Source organism: Thalia democratica, chromosome 3, assembly GCF_965202585.1.
Source record: "Thalia democratica chromosome 3, ktThaDemo2.hap1.1, whole genome shotgun sequence".
Classification (NCBI taxonomy): Eukaryota; Metazoa; Chordata; class Thaliacea; order Salpida; family Salpidae; genus Thalia; species Thalia democratica.
The window spans coordinates 95,952,044-95,967,867 of record NC_139167.1 but is presented as its reverse complement, the minus strand read 5'-3'; the positions used below and the strand labels follow the sequence as shown (position 1 = coordinate 95,967,867).

Below are 15,824 nucleotides of genomic sequence, written 5' to 3'. Positions count from 1 at the left end.
TTAAAAAATAGTCTGTACATATAATGTGTTTTGTTTTCTAATTGATCTAGACAATTAACTTCTGTAATCAGTTTTCAATAGTAAACATCAAAAACATAATGATTTAAACATCTTATATTTTATTTACGGAAATCTTTATATTTTAAAATTGATAATAAAAAAAAAATACTTAATACTGAAATTCTATCAAGAAAACTTAAATTATGTTATAATGCAAATCTATTTCTTAGTGTTTCTTGTAGTTATATTCAGAATGATTTTGCGTACTGTTTAGAGTTAGCTTATATAGTGTTATTGTAAATATAAAAGTATAAATCAAAATAAAAAATAATTAGGTAATGATTTTTTAATCTCACAAAATAAAATTATATTTTTTATGCTATTTTAATTAAAGTTTTTTAACCTGGAAAATAAAATTATGAAACTGATTAACACACAAATAACTTTGTTGAGTAGAAAACAATCATGTATAACAAAGTTTAAGAGTTACAGCCATTGAAAGCTCACTTAGCAATGATAAATTTGATTAGTATTAATGTAAAAAAGATTTTAACTACTATTTAAAAAGTTTTGAAAGTTATCTGTGGTAGTCGGACACAGTAAACATGTTAAATATTTTATGTTCAGAAACATAATTTAATGCTTAGCATACGCGATTATAAACTAATGACGTCAGTTAGAAATTTTAAAATTAGTTTTGCGTTCTTTATATTATTCTTGTTTTGTTTATTACTGTTGCTGAATATTTTTTTTATTGAAAATTTTTGAATATATATTCAGTGAGTATAAACTAACTTTAATTGTTTAATCACGAATTAATAAAACCTCTAGTTATTTTTATTACTAGTCTTATTCTTTAAGTTTCTGTTTGTTTTTTATTATTTTATTATGTTTCGGTAAGAACAAATAAGAACACTGTTAATGTGGTATTTTTTTAAAGTTCTAAATTTGTTTATCTATATTTTAAAAACGACTACAAATGTAAGCATATATAAAAGTAATTAAAAGTTAAGACTTTCATGGTAGTATACTTTTTATTTATAATTTTAGATGGTATCAGCAAATTAAAGTAAAATTGAACATTGTTAAAAAAAACATTGAACAAAATGCTTTCTTTTCAAGTACTAAATACTATTTAAATAGTTCAGTAACGTCATTGGCTTCAAATTACAAACGTTAGCAATTGTTTAATGATATTAAATTAATATATTTTTAATATTAAGCACATTATTTTTACTTTTGCTTTATTTACTTAATTTTTATAACCACTGAAAGAGTGGCAAGTACTGTAACTTTAAAATTAGAGATCAATTATATAAAAATAAAATATAAAACTATCCAAACTTAGAGTACCAAATATTCTCCTTCAATTTAAAAGTTTTATTGATTTAAATTTAATTGTTACAAGATACTTAAATGTATTTTTGTTTTACTGATAGAGTATTAAAAATATTTCAAATTGTTTATAGCAGATAAGTTTACACATTCAGAGTGCTACTTAAGTAGACTATTTACGTCTATTGGTTTGAATAACAAACATTGTTATTACTAATATGTTTAAATATCTCTTTTTATTACAAAGTTTGTTGCTACTTTTGAAGTGGTTAAATCTAAAAAATATTTAGAAAAAAAACATTTATTGAACTTAACCGCTGCGTTAAGACCACAGTATTATTGGTAACTTTTGGCGACTATTCCTTCCTGATGAGTCTTAATTAAGACAGAACCGACTGGAGGATTGTCTCGGATGCTATTGTTGTTGATCTTGCAGTAAAGTTCATTAGTAATTATCAATGGCACGAAACATATTAGCTCTGTTGATAATGGCCGTAATAACTACTATTAAAATAGTTTAGGGAAGTACAAAACTGTTTCATACAATAGGTCTTAAATCTATATTAATCTTTAAAAATAAATTGTATGTCAAAAAAAAAGCTTTACATTAGTTGAACATTATAAATAATTTTTGTACTCTCTTATTCAATACTAAAAACAAAATAAAAGTTATTTTGAATACTTTATTTTCATATTCTTAGCAGTTAATAACTATATGAAGAAAAATGTACAAAAAAAATAAAGTTCAAAAAAGTTTTGATTAATACGTATCTTATTTACTAAACATCATATATCTGTCATTTAACATTATATTTTTTGTTTTAGATGATCGCTAAAACTTACTTTATAAAAAAATGGTTCATTAACTTTTTAAACTAATAAGAATCATGTACTGGATTGTTATACAAAAAAAATATACATCTGATTTTTTTTAGTGTAGTTTATTTGATAAAATAAAACAAAAAATAAAAGCAGCTGCTATTTTATGAATAAGAAAAAAATATGAAACTGTTCTAAGTTTAAGTAATGGATAACAGTAAAAAAATTAACTTTTATGACTTCTTCTATAAATGTATAACTATAAGAAAAATAATAGCTAAAGTTCTAATTGCTTTAAGAACTAAATTTTTCATTTTAATTTTTATTATATAAACAAAAGCTGTAAAAGACCAATCGCATTTTAAAAACTTTTTGTTCTTCAAATGTAAAGTTATATTCTATGTATGTTTTACGTAATAAACTATGAAAACTATAAAACACGTTTGTTAAAATTTCTAAGAATTTTAATACAAATATACAATTAAAAGTATAACTATTACGAAAAAAAATTATTATTCAAAAATTAAAAACCAAAATTACTAAAAACTATGTTTTTTTTTCTTGTCCACCTTTAAAATTAGTTACTTATAACTATTCTTACAACAATTTTAAAAACTTACACCAACAGCAGCTACTTTAGCAGTAGCAATAGCAAACTATTTCTTAACTTGTTTTAGATACAGTACAAGTTTTCTTACCCTTGCGATATTTTTTAGTGACGTCACTTTTTTACTAAAACTATTTTGCTATAAATTGCGACGTAAAACTTTATATGAATTTAATTAAAATTTAATGGTAAGTTGTTTTGAAATCTTTATAGAACTATTCATACACTATCAAGTTTTTATTTTCGGAGTTGAGTACTTATTTCATTTAGTCTTTAAAGTTTTAAAATTTTAATTTATTTGTTATAATTATTAAGATGCAATGACTAAAACAAAGCTGCACTAAAAACATAAGAAATATAACTTTAAAAGACAAGTTTAACTTTACATCGTATAAACTCATATTAAACAAACTTATTTTATTAAAAAATTTGCATTTGGGTTTTACTTTATATATTTAATATAAAAAAGGTTCGCTTTTTTCACAAGTTGAATAAGAGTTCAAAAATAACAAAAAACAAGTCATCAGTAATTTTGAAAAATTAATCAAAATATAAAATAAGAAAATAGAAAAGTTTAGTTTGTTTTAACTCATTATAATGATCATTTGTCTTTACTAAATATTAACAAAAGATTGTTATAAAATTTTCATTCTGTGTTGTAATAATTAAAAAAATCACTTTCTATAGAGTTAACAAAAGTTAAAATTAAATCAAAGTAAAAATTATTGAAAAACATTAAAAATTTAATGATATTTTGTTTTATACATTACTTAACCAACCAACTAACCTTTTATGTTGTGATTTTTTAAATTGAAAATTGTTTAATAAAAATTGAATTTTTAATCGATTCATTTTAGTTTTTTTATGTACAGTTTAGTTAACCATACGTTTGCGGTGATATTTGTTATGAACATTTGTATTCTTAAATGCATTTAGTTATAAATTGCGACAGAAAAAAATTATTTACTTTTAGTTTATAATATAATACAAAAGTTTAACTTAAGGCAATAAATATAGAACATCAATACAGGTAAGTAATAAGGTAATAAATAAATCAAATAAAAAAAAAAAACGAAAAAAAAAAAAAGTTCTACTTAAATTTTTTATCTTTTTGTAATTTTTAACTATTTTATTTGTAGTTTAGGTTAAAAAAATAAAATATAATTTATTTTAACTAAAGCATAATTAGAAATTTAGAATTTTAATTTTTCCTTAAATTATGTAATAATAAATATATTCCTTTTTAATATAAAAAAGTTTTTAAAAATTATAAACTATTCTAGCTCTTTTTGAGCTTTCTTTTGATTAAATTAAGGTTAAAATGATACTAAAACAATATTAAATAAACTAGAACATACTTTATAACAGTGCTTCTGAACCTTTTTCTAGTTGCAGAACCCTTTTCCAAAGTTCAACTTTTCCGCGGAACGTCTAATTTAATATTACATAAAATGTTAAATATAATATTTCCTGCAAAAAACAAAAGAATCTCAGTGAAAAACGAACTTTTTAGCAAAACTATGTTATTGTTGGAAATCATACCAATTGTAAAAGTATTTCAATTCAAACTCAAAGTGCGCCAAAAGCAATAGGTATTTTATGATTCTATAACAAATAAACGAAAAGAAACATGATTAATCGCAACGTCATAAAAATCTTTCATTTCATACTAAAAATAAAATGAAAATAATACCAGTATTTTCATGACTTCACTAAAAATAGAAATTCAAAAAGTTTGCTAAATTTGCGCAACCAGGACACCTCTTAATAATGAATATTTATCAAAAGTCCTATCGCTAGATACACACTAAGCAGATCAATGAATGCTATACTTATATATGTTTTCCATTTTATGTATTTTATTTTTCTGAAGTTTTATGATTTATGTTTTTTTTCTTTCAAATTTCTTTTTTAAATTTCGAAAGGCTTTGCAGAACCCTAGGGTTCCGCGGAACCCCATTTCAGAAGCACTGCTTTAGAACAATTACTGTAAACATATATGTAATTGACATATTTAAATCTTTACAAAAATTATAACGTATGTTTATTTAAATTGAAAAAGTAAATATTTTGGTATGGTTTTGTCAAGATTTCGAAAGTTTTTAGTAGAGATTTATATAAAATAAATAATTTTACCCTACATTTTATAATAATACTACAAGTCAATTAGCTTTATACGTTTTTTAAACCGAGTTTATAAATAAAAACAATTTTGAATAGTTTGGTTTTGGTACTGGTTTTAATTAAAAAGTTTAAACATAACTGACTCATTTTCGAAAAAAGTTTATTTATTAATTTCGTTTAGCTTTCTTCAGAATAACATTGCTAAAAACTATGAATATTTTAGAGTAATTTTAGTTATATATAATAAATTCATTATTTAATTTTAATGAATAGGTTTTGATTGTAGTATTTTTTTTATATGTAGAAATAGATATCGAAGCTTTTCATCTCTTCAAATTTTGTATCATTTATTTTTTAACGTTTTCTTCAAATTTCTTACAGTTTGTAAAACAAAAGGGTTGATCATGCCAATTCGATCATCAGACCACAAGTTTCGGTAGACTGAGACCGGTTTCGTCCTTATTAGGACTCATCAGTCAGTCACAACCGAAAAACCTGTAGTCGTCAATCTACAAACGGTTTATCATGCTTTCGCATGAAGCAACCATTTGCTGGCAATGATTAGTGACGTCAGCATTGTCTTTGCCGTGCAACGTTTAAAACATTGTCCACTAGGCAAGACATCTGGTACGCTCGTTTTAGTACTTTCGCCGATTTTGTTGTTTGTAGTTTGTAAAACAAATTAGTTCATCACTACATTTAAGTTTAAGACTTCTAATCTACTTTGCAGAGGCTTTAAAAATCCAGCTTTTTTATTTAGTTTAAATATTTGAATGATTCTATTTAAGTTCAAGTTTATATATTTTTTTGTTAAAGGTAAGTTTAATTGTCGACATACTGAAGATTAATTATTTTATTTGCAACACAAACATTTGTTTTTTTCACAATAAGTAATAAATGCTAATTTACATACTTTATAAAGAAAAACTGTACTTTTATTATATTTTTAATATTTCGTTTTATATATTTTAATTATACACTGTTTTTCGTATGCAATATTAATTACAGTGATGTAATAAAGGTGCTAAATTGTATTTTGAGTTATTTTGCAAGAAAAAAGGTAAAGATCAGTTGTCAATAAATATATCAAACATACAAACGAACTCTAAATAAAGTTTAGTTGAATATTTTATTATATAACTATAGATTTAATAAATAAAGTTCGCACTTATTTATAAGCGAGCTCTCATCAAATCAGCTTATGGTTGTGTATCAAAAAATTTAAGCTGATTGCTAAACATTGTTGTTTTTATAAAATGCAATAAATAAAATTCTTGCCTTTACAGATATAATATTTAGTTTTAATCAAAATGCTTTTTGTTATTAAAAATTGTTAGCCGTTAACGTTAAAATTACTTTTTTGTTTGTAATCGATCAAAGTCTAAGTATATATATTTATAGTGATGAAAAAATGTTCAATTAGTATGTTTTTTTTATCACAATTTGGTTTATAACCGATTTATTAGTACTTAATGAGTTTAAGTAAGTACTTAATGAGTTTAATCAATTCGTTAAAAATAGAATAATTATTTGTTATAAATATAAAAAAACTATTTAAATTCATTAGTATTAAACATAAAAAAAAAGTTAAAATTTGTTTATAAAATAAATAATACTTATCTTTGTTTTATCTACTTATATTTCTTAAGTAAATTTTAGCCACAAAAAAAGTGGTTTTTAAAATTGAGAAAATTCGTCTCCAATTGGTAAAAAGTAAGTAAAAAAAAGTTTCATTATTATGTAATTTATGAAAGCTGACAGTTACGTGTAGTTTATAATGACGTCACTAAGTTACTTGGGATTTTTAAATTTTTTTGTGAGTTTTAGGTTGTAATTGATTGCTATAAATGTAAATAAAAATTCAGAAGGTGTACGTAAGTATCAAGAAAATTTTTATATAAACTTAATGTCTGCATACAAATATAACAGCTTGTTTAGTAACTTGTTAATATTTCTTTAACATTATACCAATTACTTTTAGTTTTAAATGTTATTTTTGAATATTTATGATTTAATTAATTGTTTAGCTAAACCAATGATTGTAATCTTACATTCTTTTTTTTTTGTTGCACATCCATTAGATAATTAAGTTTAACAGAAAACTGTTTTCACTATTGTAAAAGTTATGTATGTACTACATAGGTACACCTTGCTGTTTAGTAAAAATTTTGAACTGAAAAAAGTAGTGTTTGAAGAAATTTTTGTTAAGATATTTTGTTAACTTTCAGTAAACGTTGTAGTTGTTTTTATTTTCTAAGTAAAAACAGTAAATTTAATGATGGAAAAAGGAATGAGTTAGCACGAGATTTTCTTACTATTTTTAGATTTACAAAATTTACAAATTATTAAATTGTAAAGTTATTTGTGGTTTTATGAAATCATATTTTGAAATGCTCTATTTGTAATTTTAACTTTTGTAGCACCTTTGATTTTTGTTCAAAGTGATAAATGAAGAGGAAATCTACTGCAGTTCTAAATATTTTTTATTTTAGAATATAAGCAATAAAGTCTGAAGTGTAAATATTTTACGAGCAGTTAAGGTTTACTTAAGTTATATCAGCTAATTTGAAGTAAAAGCTTATAAAAAAATAAAAACTTTATAAGAAAAAAAAACGACTAGAGTTAGTTAGTTATCTTATTTCTTTTTTTTGAATCAAATATAATATAAAACTATATTGCTAGTTTTTTTAGTAATTATTTAACTTAAGTTGTTTTCAAGTTTATACGGAGTAAAACAACTTGTTTCAAAAATTAAACTAGTTGTGTTTGATCAACCGTTACAGCAATGGTTTTTTAAACTTTACAAAGAGATAAGACTAGATTAATCGACTGTTTCAAAAATTTATATTTTATTGAAAAACTAATTTTTGCTAGTATGAACTGCTCACAACCTTCATTTTCTTAAAGTGTTTCTATCAAGTTTAGTTTTAATTATTTAGTTTTATGTTTATTAACTTATAAAGTTAAAAAAAAAATTAATCTTTAAAAATTTACAAGATATAAAGCTTTCACTTAAATTTATATACGAGGTGCTCTTTTATATTACACTTGTTACTATTTGTTTAGAATTTAAATACAAAATTTTTTTGTGTTAGTAACACACACAAAAAAAACTAAAAATGATAATTTTTTAACAAAAGAAGTAATAGTAATAAAATAATTTGAATAGCAATGACAGTATCATGTTTGCTGAGAATACTCAGTAATTTGCTTTTATTTATAAAAAATTATATATAAAAAGCGTCGAAACTTTTTACTACTAGTATTTAATATTTAATGTTTTTGTTGATAGTTTTTAATAATAGCAGTGAGCTTTCTTATTCTTCGAAACTAATAAAAAAATCATTACTGATAACCTTGCTGCCAACAACAATTTTGAAATTGTTAAAAAATTTTGTTTTTTTCTAAAGTAAAAAATAAACATTTAATTAAAATGTTTTTGTTAATATACAGTTAATATAATCTAATATTGGTGATGACGTCACCATGTTAGTAAAGCGCAATATAAGATAAATTTTATCGCATAAATAACACAGACACAAACGTTCAGGGGTTTAAAATAAATTTAGCTGTTACTGATTAGTTGCTGGAAAAAATATTTCACATTAGAATTTGTTTAAGAACTCTGTTATTTTAGACACATATACTTTATGAACACTTAAGTTTTTTTTTCAAAACAAATTATTTTTGCTTTAATATAGTAAACAATATTAAATTAAATTTATAACTGAATAGTAGCATAATTACTAAAGCTATATTTAGAGTGTTACAAAATCAAAATTTTTTTGTTGAAAAATTAAATAAATTGTCAAAATTTTGTCTACATACCATCTGTTCTACTACTTAGAATTAAAGTTATTATACGAATTTACTAGCTTTTGTACACTATTTATATTTTTTGTAATAATATCATGAATTTTTCTTCCTACTGTTTAAAGTATACTTTTTGTATAAAAATAAAGCTAAAAAAATACAGCAAAAGTTTATTTAGTAATGAGTTTTTCACTAAAAAAAAGAACTTCGATATTTATATTATAATTTTTATACTAATATAAATAGCATTTTCAAACAACTTTATTCATAGAAACTTGTTATTATTGTCGTATAGAACCATACCTTATGAAAGATAAAGAGTTACAGCCATTCAAAGTTTACTTAAACAGTTTAAGTTTGATTCAAATAAATAAAGACAATATTTATCACATTTTCAATGGTTATTTGCGGTGTTTGGTTATTTGCGGTATTTGAACCTAATGACCTATTTTCGTTTTAAATGACATAATGAAATGCTTATCATTAGCGGTTATGAATTAATGAAGTCAGTAAGCTATTTAAATTTAATTGTGTGTTAATTATATTTTTTTGATATGAAAAACAATAATTCTAAGTGTATATTTACTTATTTAAAAAACTTTAAATGTTTCCCTTTTTAGCTTCATTTTTTTTTATTAAAATAATATGTCTTAGTAAGAACATATGAGAACACTGTTTTGTGATATTTTTAAAAAGTTTTTGACGTTTAATGATTTTTATAACAATTACTAATGTTAGCATATTAAAATGCGATTAAAAATTAGAAACTTTATAATTAGAGTTTTCATTGAAACATATTTTAGACTTGTCATCATAAAAAATAATCATCAATATAAATTCATAAATGTTTGCTTTTATAAATAGTTTGTAGAACATTTTAATTTTACTTGTGTCCGATTCTACATTGTTTTGGAATAATTTTTTCCACTACGGTTGTACAACACAGACTATAAAAAATTAATGCAACATTAAAAGCTTGAAATTCAGCATTTTAAATATAATTAAATAGGTTTTAACTTTTTGGTGTAGTTCTGTAGTTTATGTTATTTTACTACTAAAATAACAACAGCAGTGGTAATATTTATATTTTATTTAATCATTAACTTTATTGCGATAACTAATATTGAGTTTGGTACTATTAATTATTTTCACACTTGATAACAACTGGAGTATTTTTTGAGATACTTGTTTTCAGTAAGTTATTACTTTAAAATTTTATAATGACTACAAAATTAAATGTATTCAAAAAGCATGTTAGTTTTTAATGTACATGCTTAGAAACAAGAGTTTTTTAATTTAACATGGTATAAATATCTGTATAGTATGTGTTTTATACCTTATCAAATTTGCATTTATTTTTTTTTACTAAAAAAAGTTATAGTTTTTAAAATTAAACTTCTAATTAAATACCTTCGATTTTTTTAAAATGTTTGCATTACAGCGAAACTAAAACAAAATTATACTTAAGTTTAGATAAAACTACTAGAATTTCAAAAAGTTATAACTTGTTCTAAATGTATCTAACCACTATCTAAAAGTGGTTATAAAAACTAAGAAAATTTTTGAAAGTTTTTTCTTACCGCCGCAAAAACCTTAATAAGTTCAGATCAAAATAACCTACCAATTAGGTACAAAAGCTAACGTTTAAAAATTAGAAATTAAAAAAAAATCTCAATAATTTGTATTTATTTCCATTTAAAACGTTTAAAAACTACGATGACATAACAAATGACCAGACTTATCTATTTAAATTTAAATTTGCATTTACGTTTTTTTAACGTTTCTTTACCTAAAACAATGTTAAGAAAAACAATAATTTACCACTCTTGAAGTGGTTTCACAAATATAATACAGGAATATTATGAAATGAAAGCACTCGAAAGTTTTTACCTTTATTTATATATAGTTAACAGTTTCTGACAGTTGTGATTCAAAATTAGTGACGTCACTAAGGTATTTTGTAGTTTTGTTTCGCGTTTTAGTTTTTTTTTGGACGCAGATTTTTATACAATGTTTACTTTAGACTGAAATTTAAGTTTTAGTTTAAGTTTATTACTTTTTGTTGATGTAAATCTTGCTCGCACTTGTTGTTATTAACAATTTTTATCATAAATCTTGAAAAATAATTGTGAAAACCACAAGATACTCTGACTGCTTTTATAGCGGCACTATGGCAAAATACATTTTTAGGAAATATTATAAAACCTCTTTTAATTTCATAGTTTTATGTATTTAAAAAGTATTAAGAGTTTTTTAAAGTGGAATTCAGATAAAATAAACTCGATTTTAAGATAATACATTATATTATAGCTATTAGCGAATATTAAAATTTGTGTTTTAAGACATTTCATAACTAACTTAACTAAAAATAGTTATTAATTAGTAACAGTCTACTAAGTTTTTATTGTTTTTTTGTTGTTTGTATTTATTTTATGAATTTGTCGATTATAATCAGATATAAAAAGCTTAGTTTATTGAAAAGTTAAACAAAACAACGTAAACTTCAAAAAGCCTTGTGACGTTTTTGTTTAAAAAAAAAGTACAACATTTAAATAAATTCACAAGCTAAAACTTAACGTTAGATAGAAATATTTTAAAGTAAAAATTTCAAACCAATGAAATTTTAGTATAATTAACAACTTATAAGCGTTGTAAATATAACTATAACTTTCAATGGTTTTTTAATTTGTTGGTTAAACTTAAACCTCTTCACGACGGTATTGTGAGAAAAATGTTTTTGTAGATATAACTGAATTTCAAGTAACATATAAACCTAATGAAAATTTAAAAGTTGAAAAATTAAATTTTACAGCTCATGTTAATTAAAAACATTTTACAACTAAAGTTCGAATAAACTTTGTGTTAAAATTGAAAAAAATTAAGTTTAAAAATAATACGAAAATGTATTAACTAGGGATAAGATAAATTAAAAAAAAATTTTAATATGTCCTTTAAAATTATTAGTGTACTTTAAACACTATTTTTTTATTCATAGGGAATTTCTGATTATTTAACTAAACAGTTTATATTAGAGTTTTCTAAGCTTTTATATGATAAAACTGTTAACAGTTGTCACTAAAAAAGAACTGTTATTCTAAAACATTTGATTTAAATAAAAATTTCAAGTTTACAAAAAGCTATAGTTAAAATCTTTCTAGAAAGACTGCTACTAATATGTTGCTTTAAATTTTTGTGATAAAGTGATAATAAATTATATAAGTTGATCTAGTATATTGAAACTTCTAAATGTTAATATATACGACTTAACATATTTTTTAAAGTTGTAAAAACATATTTTAACTAATTTTATATACAACTAGCTTGTTACTTTCAACTATCGAAACGATGTAGACCAGGGTTTCCCAAACTTTTTTTCTAATGGCCCCCTTCGAGGAAATTTAAAAGGCCATGGCCCCCCTACAATATGGCTTCACAAAATTATATTGTGCACATTTTTTATTCGTTTAAAAACGAATCGGTGCATTCTAATAAGTTCAGCGTAATACCACTGTTACTTAAAGTCTATTATTTTTGATATTTAAGGTGACTCATTCAAATTTTTATTTAGCTTCTAGCGCTGCCATTACATCTGATTGTAATAAATAATTTTCATAGTAACGAAAATTTTGTTTAAATAAAAGCCACTCTATCACAATTAAAACTTGGAATAAATACAATTTATTGATTTGAAATGTCTTTGTAAATGTCAGTTGCAACAAATTAAATAATTTAATTCGTACCTTATATATCAAATTTAAAAAATGAAACGTTAATCAAAAACATTTTGATATTTTTAATGGTTGTAACATAAAAATTGCAAAGAACTTAATATTCTATGGAATGAAAAAAAAAGTACTCAAAAATACTTTGTCCAATGACCTAGTATTTGAAAAAAACCTTTCGGTAATCTCGTTGTACACTACTTGGATACAGTTTAACGTCTTGTCCAGGACAATGAAATGATTAGTTTATTTAACAAACATAAAACATAATCGAGTTATAAAATTAGATGACACAATTTTCTGGATAGGCAAACTGCTTGTTAGGGTGTTGATTGCTGGATTGTCTAGTTACGTTGCTGTAGACTGGTTGATGTGGCTAGTTCGATAGCTAAAGACTGTTGAAATTGTACTTTGTATATAAATCTAGCTATTTTAAATACCTAATTAAGATAACTTAACAAGAAAAAAACTAGTCTTAATTAAGTCAGGGTTGCCACTCTTGAAAATAAAGTAAAATCATCACGACTGATAAAAAACTGACCTGGTCATTATTTGAAAAAAAAACTAACAGCCAAAATTTGAAAAAAAAATGCTTAAAAGTATAAAAATACGAAAAAATGTGACAAATAATAAATTTTAAAATAAAACTTTCAAGTTCAAACCAGCTTGAGTTAATTTTTTTATTTCAAAACATTTGAGGTGGTCTGATTGTGTGGCAACCATACTAGTTAAATAAAAGCTGAACTAAAACTGTAAAAAACAATTCTATTTAAATTTATAAGTAAACATTCTATGTGGTCTTATATATTAATAGTACTATAACTAAATAAAATCAATATAAAAATTATTTTTAGAATAAGTCAAAAAACAATTAAAATCTGATTTAATTTGTACTTGAAAATAAATAATCAAAAAAAAAAAACTTTTGACATTTCAACAAGTAAACTAAGTAATGTGTTATAAAATCAAAAAAAAAATGTTTGCTTGGTTAGAATAATTTAATCAATGTTATATATATAATGACAAATCCCTCTGTATATAATAACATTTTTATAATTTTTAGACAACTATGCTGTAACTTTTTTAAACCAAATTGAAATATTTTAAGCTAATAAAAAAAAGGAGCTCATATAGTTAATTCTTTTTGTTCATAGGTATATTGGAAAAGCTTATTTTAAATACTATAACAAAACAATATCAAACTGCAAATTTATATGTAAAACTTTTTTATAAATGTATACTAGAAACATCTATTTTGAATAAAAACATTTACTAATTCTTTTATAAAAAAAAAACTTACAGAAAGTTTGGTCTGCTCCTACAATTCAATGTGAAGGATGAGTTTGATGACTACTGGCTAACATCTCTATGTTTGGTTTTAATTCAGTTAGATACAACCTCAAGTCTCCTCCTTTGCATATGTCTAAGTTTGATCTTTTATTTAAGACATTTATAACTGAGCTAAAAGCTTTTTCAACTACATAGCTAGAAGGAAATGCAATGAATAAAAGACTTATTTCCTCCCAAATATCTGGATATTCTTGTCTAACTTTTTCTTGCAACCAAAAACTTTCATACCCAAATCGCAAAAACTTTACTTTAAGCTCAGGATCAGCAACTAGTTCGATGAAATTTTCTTGTAATTCAAATTTAACTTAATCAAGACTTGCTTCGAAGGGGCTTACTATCCAATTTGGAACATTCAATTGAAATATATCTTTAAATCTGTGAACCATATCAAGTTTTAGCTCTTTTAAGTGGGATGTATAAATTTCTACCTCATCTTTACTTAGCTGATGTTTTAAGTTTTCTAAGCATGAAAACTGGCAGAATTGATCTTTTTTAAAGTTTCTTTCAAACAGTTCCAGTTTGTTTGTAAAGCTGGTTAGAATTGCCTTGACTTTTATGAGATTTAAATTTTTTCCTTGTAGAAGTTTGTTGAAAACATTAAATTTTCCATAGAGGTCAGACATGTATGCTATGTCATTTTCTTTCTTGCAGTTTAATTGATAATTCTCTGTTTTTTTTTAGAAAAAAATTCAATTACTGTACCAAAAACTGCTAAGAACCTTTCCAATCAGTTTCTTTTTGATAACAATCGGACTTCAGTGTGTAAAATTAAGCTGTCAAACTCCTCCTCATTGACATTGCAAAGCTCTTTAAACAATCGAGTTTGCAAACCATGTCTTTTAATTTTGTTCACAGCTTTAATTACTAAATTCAATGAGGTAAATAGATGATTACTTAATTTTTTAGCAACTAAATGTTGCCTATGGATTACACAAAAAATTGTAAATAAATTAGGATTAACCTTTTTAAAAAACGTGATTAATCCAACATGCCTACCAACCATGGAGGGAGCACCATCTGTTGCAATACCTATGATGTTTTCTAAAGGTATTTTATTAGATTCAAGATAGTTTTTGATCTTATTAAAAACAAGTTGGCCTGTGCTGTGGGTTTCCAGAAACTGAGAAATAGCTAATTCTTCATAGGTTTTGTCACCAATTACCATTCGTACACATACAAGAAGTAGACACTTATTTCCAGGCAAAGTAGACTCGTCAACTTGTATGGAAAATAAGTTGGTACATATCAATGTAATTAGTTTTTTTTCTACACATTCTCCCATTTCATCAATGCGTCGTTTAACTGTGTTGTTACTCAACGGGATTATGCGTAGAACATTGCTGATGTTTTTGATATGTAGAACTTTTTTAAGTACTGTTCTTATGGCTCGAATAAATGCTTTTTCCCCAATGGTGTGAGGTAACCCTTGTTTTGCAATTATTAAAGACAGGTAATATGAAGTTAATACACCGTCATCAAAGTTTTGTGTACTTCTTTTGAGCATACTTGTTATTTTGTCTGGTTCTTTTCCGAGTCGCGGAGTTTTCTAAAAAACGCTTCATCCTTATCTTTGTGTTCTGAATGCATGTTGTTAAGGTGATATTTGAGCTTTGAAGGTCTCATAGAATCATTTGACAAACTTTTACTACAAAGCAAACACTGTGGACGTGTATCGTCACCTACTGCTTTAACAAAACCGTACTTGAGGTAGTCAGGTTGGTAAAATCTAACTTTTTTAGGTGTGTTACTCATTACTAATAAATTTAATTCTGAAATTTTTTTAACAGATCTTATTAATATTATATTTATAAAAATTTTGCTCATATCTTTAGTGCCTATCAAAATTTAAAAGTTAACTTTTAAAAACAAACTGAATTTTGTGATCTTTAACTTGGAAAAATATAAATCTAATCTAAAATTATTAATTAAAAAAATAAAAAACTACTTTTAGTTAACTTTATGGCTAACTAAAACTAGACTAGGCTAAGTCAAATAAAAATCTCAAGAGCCAGGCTGAGTATTAAAAATCATTAAAAAGGTTTTTATTTATACCT

General features: G+C 23.7%; 2 protein-coding genes across 2 annotated transcripts in view; one reads left to right on the top strand and one right to left on the bottom strand.

Moving 5' to 3' along the window:
• The window catches only part of LOC145832657 (uncharacterized), a 117,128-nt gene extending 104,320 nt beyond the window's left edge, over nucleotides 1-12,808 (top strand). Inside the window, exon 2 of the mRNA XM_082939959.1 lies at nucleotides 12,708-12,808. Coding sequence (XP_082796085.1) covers nucleotides 12,708-12,808 — 101 coding nt within the window. The remainder of the gene's footprint in view (nucleotides 1-12,707) is intronic.
• A 1,689-nt stretch (nucleotides 12,809-14,497) lies between these two features.
• Nucleotides 14,498-15,274, bottom strand: LOC145832656 (protein FAM200A-like). The gene is made up of 2 exons (XM_082939958.1): nucleotides 14,745-15,274; nucleotides 14,498-14,606 (listed from the first exon to the last, which is right to left on the bottom strand). The coding sequence occupies exons 1-2, from the start codon at nucleotides 15,272-15,274 to the stop codon at nucleotides 14,498-14,500; spliced, it is 639 nt and encodes a 212-aa protein (XP_082796084.1).
• Between the last annotated feature and the right edge of the window lie 550 nt (nucleotides 15,275-15,824).